General features: G+C 37.4%; 2 protein-coding genes across 2 annotated transcripts; both read left to right on the top strand.

Annotated features, from left to right (window-relative positions):
* The first annotated feature begins 619 nt into the window (after window positions 1–619).
* On the top strand, window positions 620–1,288 carry LOC119648439. The gene is made up of 2 exons (XM_038050192.1): window positions 620–1,063; window positions 1,151–1,288. The coding sequence occupies exons 1-2, from the start codon at window positions 620–622 to the stop codon at window positions 1,286–1,288; spliced, it is 582 nt and encodes a 193-aa protein (XP_037906120.1).
* Window positions 1,289–4,353: 3,065 nt separating this feature from the next.
* LOC119649240 (putative nuclease HARBI1) lies at window positions 4,354–5,542 on the top strand. The gene is made up of 4 exons (XM_038051304.1): window positions 4,354–4,631; window positions 4,688–4,854; window positions 4,915–5,185; window positions 5,242–5,542. Exons 1-4 carry the CDS (start codon window positions 4,476–4,478, stop codon window positions 5,308–5,310), a joined length of 663 nt encoding a protein of 220 aa, XP_037907232.1. The 5' UTR covers window positions 4,354–4,475; the 3' UTR covers window positions 5,311–5,542.
* Window positions 5,543–5,836: the final 294 nt, after the last annotated feature.

Raw genomic sequence — 5,836 nt, 5'->3', positions numbered from 1 at the left:
ACTTTATTTCTAATTGCCAACATACCTCGGGCTATCATTAGTAATTCTTGTGGCACCCTTGTTTTTGATTCCAAATGCTTGTAATGCAATAAAACGATCTTTATGAAAGGATTCATGCGACTTAGGAAGGTAATAATGCTGATATAGGAGGTGCAGATATAAATATATCTGTTTCATCTTTCACCAAGAGGTTAGTTAGAATTTGGTTTACCAAATTCTTATTTTTATGTGTTCATAATTTAATATAACACAATGTAAAGAAAGGCAAAGGAATTAACGGCCTATGATCCACTTGCTAATTACCTTTCTTAAATGATGTTTGTTTGATTTCATGTTGCAACTTAATTAACTTCTTAATTTGAAAGAATGAACCAAGTTGGTAACGAGGTTTCGGTTTGTTCGCCACACAGGCAGCAATTGGTCCTGCAACTTCATTTCCTTGCGAGATCTCGAAGAGTGCACATTCGCGCATCGTAAAAGTAATTTTGTTTACATTGTCGTGAACTGGAAGTGAGTGGTTGAATTGGATTGCGTGAGAAAAGTATATATATAGAGATTTAAGAGTGAATTGGACGTATTTGTAGTGGATTTTATAAATTGTGCAGTTAATAAAATAAACATGAGTGTGAATTTGAAAAGGGCCTTGTTATGTGTCATAATAGACGAACTATGTAATGATGATATACAAGAACCAACCCAAATAAAGAGGAGAAGGGTTTGGTCGAAAAGTTGGTATTTAAATAGGCCTGAATTATCACATTCGCACTTGGTGAAAGAGTTGGAAATTAGTGCACCCAGTGACTTCAAGAACTTTTTAAGAATGGACAGTGAAACGTATAATGAGTTATTGCGAAAAGTGAGTCCATTAATTAAGAAACAGGACACGATAATGCGTGATGCGATATCTCCTAACGAACGTCTGTCCGCAATTCTTTGGTTTTTAGCTAGTGGACAGACTTTTGGAGGTTTGAAATTGCTTACGGCAATTTCACCACAATCTTTAGGAGTGTTAATAATGGAAACGTGTTCGGCAATAATTAAAGTATTAAAGACATATATTAAGGTAAGTCCTCTTCTAATTTACAAAATTTAACACTTTCATTAGCTGTGCTAAGTTGCAAAAGTAAATACACCATTTTTTTATTTACAGCTGGCGGCAGACGAATGGAAAGCCGTTGCTACCGAGTTTGGGGATAGGTGGAACTTCCCAAAATGCATTGGCGCTCTGGACGGGAAACATGCGCAAATAAAAAAACCTAATTGGTCAGGGTCGTATTATTTCAATTAGAAAAAAACTTTAAGCATTGTATTACTAGCGTTAGTTAGCGCGAACTGTGAATTTTTAATGGTTGAAGCCGGCGCAAATGGGCGTGTTTCTGATGCTGGTGTGTTTCAACCAACCCCTCGGTCTACTTAAGAGGAAGTGTTGATGTTGAACACATAAATAATGGTGATATTCAATTGGGTGCTTGGAGACAAGACAGCCAGCAGCTTTCTGAACTTCAACCAACTGCATCAAGAAATGCAACTGCAATAGCAAAAGAAACAAGAATGAAATACGCAAGGTATTTTAATGGAGTTGGAGCACTGCCTTGGCAAAGTTTGTTTATAAATGAAAACAACAATTAGGATTTTTCATCTTATAAGTATGTATTTATATGTAAGTATATGATTAACTAATAACAGGAAGGGAGGAAGGTTATTCACCCCTGTGCTCACTTGAAGTTGCAAAGGCTTGAGCAATATTGACTGTAGTCAAACGTAGGGCTCCCAATTGCCCCAGCGTGAAAATATCTTGTATCGTATTCGGTATGGCGAGGTCACCATCTATTAAAGGGCCATTTTTTAATCATTACCAAGGGCCAAGTATATATTAAAAATATGTTTCACCTTTGAACATGTATTAAGAATTTTGCTTTCATTTTTAAGCTACTTACTTTACTTTTTATTGCCTATCATAATCCTCATATTTGGGATTAGTCAGCTCACCCCGCCGGAAAATACTTAAGCCATAAATATTCTATAATAATATAATATAAGTTATCGCATACGATATCATTTCTTACACGCACACGATATCATTTCATACACGAGCGATCGAAGTTATTGAACTCAGGTCAAACATCAGCCGGAATAAGCTACACGCGCAACCGCACCTGTGTCAGCAGGTATCTGGATCATCCCCATCAATTAACATTAAAATGCACAACTGCATACTATCGAATAGGTGAAATACTAATTGCATATTAGGCAATTTAAAATATATTTAAACAGTTATTGTAAGAGGAATGTAGGTTCAGTTTGGTATTAATTACGAAGGCAGATTGTAATAAAAATTGTATTTTTTTAATCCTTCGACTTTTCGATTTCGGCGCCCGAGCAGGAACCGCGTTGCGAGATATCAGAAATTGATAGTTGTTTAGTATAACCAGTTACTAATAGTGAAAAATCGGTACTCGTACGATAACCAAGTTGGTCCATTTTCCAATCGTTAAAAACTATCGCGATTTACCCAAATCGAGTATTTTAAGGGAAAAGAGGCCCCACAGTAGCTAAGAGAGCAAACCGGAGTCAATTGGAATATTGGCAGCCACCCTTAACGCAAGATCGCGGTCCAAACCAAGGAAATAAAAAGTGATAATTAATCGGTGTGAAGTGGAAATTGAGTTGATCTTGGCAGAGTAAAAAAAGAATGCAGACCATCATAATATCAATTTAAGTCGATTATTGGAATGATTCTTAGAATTTTTTTATGTAAGTCCAGGATTACTAAAGTAGAGTGAATATTTGAATTTTATCAGAGGTAAAGTAAAACAAGATTGAATAATTCCAAATGATCTGTTAGAGGAAATCAAATTTTAAAGTTTATTTAAGTTAAGTTAAGTTTAAGTTCATACTAAAGAAAGAAAATAATAAGAAATTGAAAGTTATTAACTTGTATCAAAGTTTAAAGCAAGAAAGTGGAATTTATCAGATCAATTTTTATCAAAGTGAAAGTTATCAGATTCCTATTTTAAAGTCGGTGTTAACTTTGTGATCGGGAATATCAGCTATTCTTGCTTTTCCGAAAAATTTTTTAACTGATCTCACTAAGAAATTTTAGAAATCACCGGAATCGCGAAAATATGGCAAATCGAAACAATTTAATTCATCCTCCGCGATTACAAGGGAATGAGAATGCAGAAATGGTTCCTCCTCACCCACCACCGAATCCACCTAACCCAAATCCCCCCCAACCAAATGTACTACAATATCCGAACTATTGGCAACTACCACCAAAGCCACGTAGATATGAGCCTATGGACGTAGGCCAATCCATAAGAAGTCGAGCTGTAAACTATCAGAACAGACCAAACGTTGGTCGCCAATTTCCAGTTAACCGGGAATCAGGCCAATCAAGAACAAACAGCAAAGAAACTATCATACACAAGCTTTTAATATAATGCCGAAAGTGCTCGAGGAGACCATGTACCATAATAGTGTGAGCTCAGATGAGGCTTTACGCGAATACCTCTCATTAGAAGAAACCGTACCCTTCCCGCCTCCAGAAGCTTTCCAAGACACAGCACCCCTTGAAGTTCCCAATAAAGACGAGTTAGAGGAAGGAGAAATAGTACAACATCCCTTTTAAATTAAGTAGCTCTTCGCTCCCATACATTGAACATGTAGTGACCACGGCTGCGTGACGGGAGCGGAATCTCATTCGGCTCTTTCTTAATTAACTTGCTGAAACAATGCATTTAATAGTGTGCAATTGCCTTAATGTTCGCCGCAGATTGCACATTATTGAATGCATTCGAGCGAATTGATCTTGACAAGAGGCGAATGATTTGCCGCATCCGCAGGCGCATGCGCATGTTGCCGCAACATTGCCTAGCGAGTGAGAAAGGCTATGTAGCGGGAATAGAAGCGGTGCACGAACAAAGAACGCGGAGAGTGTTGCTTGGTGAAGAAGCGGTGCGGAGGAAAACAACGAGGAGTTTGGCTGAGCGAGGAGAAGGTTGCTAGAAGTTCATTATGGTCATGAACATTCCTGAGATTAATTTATAATGTGGATTGGAAAGTGAGTTTAGTTCATTATATATAGTATATTTTGTTTTGTGAAATATGAATATTTGAATTGAATTAATTTGAAGGCGTTGCGCGGAAAAATAATCGGGGGTTGGATTTTTGGCGGAGGATGTCGAAGAAGGGTGGGAACCTCAGAGGCCGCGCCTCATACAAGATCTGAGGCGGAAGAGACAGCAATTGAGACGGTGATCCGTCGTGGATCTTCCCCTCCTTGATCGCGGCACTCGATGTAGAGTTTTTCGCTCCGGTAGTCTTCCTTAAGCGTAGTACTAAGTTTTTCGCACGAAAAAATATTTTCGAACGAAATTTTTTCGCTGTGGAAAATTGACAGTGGAGATTTGTGACAGTGACAGTGGAGATTTTCAATTTTAAAGAAAATAGCAGTGTTCCACAAAATACAAAAAATGTTTATCGATTCAGACTCTGATTCTGATTTGGAAGATGCTATTTTGTTATATAGTGCAGTGCTTGCCGAATCTATCAAAAAACAAAAAAAGAAAAGGCAAAATAAAAGCATTTATTTGAAGAAGCGACAAAAAAGTGGCAGGTTTGCAAGAGATGTGAGTTGTATTCTGCAAATTCGTTCAATTAGTATTTTTTAATTTGTCTAATATAGTTTCAGGATTTAATTAAAGATCCAATAAGATTCTGTGAAAATTTTCACATGGACGTGATAACTTTTCAGCGGATCCTATCGATGGTGACACCTTATTTGAAGCCCAAGAAAATGACTCGGCCAACAGATGGAATATCTCCGAATCAAAAGTTGGCGGCAGTGTTAGAGTAATATATATGTAGTTTCTTCTTATTTACATAGTTCGAAAACAACTATTGTATTTTAAGGTACTTCGCTTGCGGAAGTCTGCAAAGGCACATCGCTTCTGTGCATAGGATAAGTAAGCAACATTTTGGTAAAATAATTGATGAGGTTTCGATTGCCCTCATATCAGCATTAAATGAATACATTCCACCATATGATGCCAACGTCATGATTAATGCTGCAAATGACTTCAACTACCAATGGAATTTTCCAAATTGTGTTGGATCAATTGATGGAAAACATATTGCCATTAAATGTCCTCCCAAAGCTGGTAGTATGTTTTTCAATTACAAGGTAAAGTGATATAAATTATAGATTATCAAAAACTGTATTTATAATTTTATTCGTAGGGTTACCATAGTATTGTTCTTTTGGCTGTCGCCGATGCCAAATATAAATTTTCGTACATTGATGTCTGAGCTTATGGAAGCGAAGGAGACGCAGGTGTTTTTTCGAGCAGTAAATTGGGAAAAGCAATGGCAAACGAATCACTTCCATTTCCACCAGACGCTAAAATACATGATAAACGATTGCCGTTCTTTTTCGTCGGAGATGATGCATTCCCACTTGGAAAGCGGTTAATAAAACCATACGTTCCGAAACGCAATCAAATGTTAGAACCAGATAAAACAATTTTTAATTATCGGGTAAACCGTGCCAGACGCTGCGTTGAAAATGCATTTGGAATTCTTTGCTCCAGATGGTACTGCCTCGCTAGAACAATGTTTTGTTCACCGGATCGTGCACAGAAGATTGTTGCTGCTTGCTGTTATCTTCATAATTTTCTCACTAGTCTAAATCCAAGGGTTTATTGTCCCACACGTTATGCAGACTATATTGATTCGAGCGGTAATCTCATTGAGGGCGAGCGGAGGAATAATATTCCAGCGAACTCGCTATTTAGTTCAACAATAAATCCGACACAAGGACGACCAACTGATATCG

This window comes from Hermetia illucens, chromosome 2, assembly GCF_905115235.1.
Source record: "Hermetia illucens chromosome 2, iHerIll2.2.curated.20191125, whole genome shotgun sequence".
NCBI classification, from domain to species: domain Eukaryota; kingdom Metazoa; phylum Arthropoda; class Insecta; order Diptera; family Stratiomyidae; genus Hermetia; species Hermetia illucens.
The sequence above is the reverse complement of the archived record's forward strand: the minus strand, read 5'-3'. Positions and strand labels throughout refer to the sequence as shown.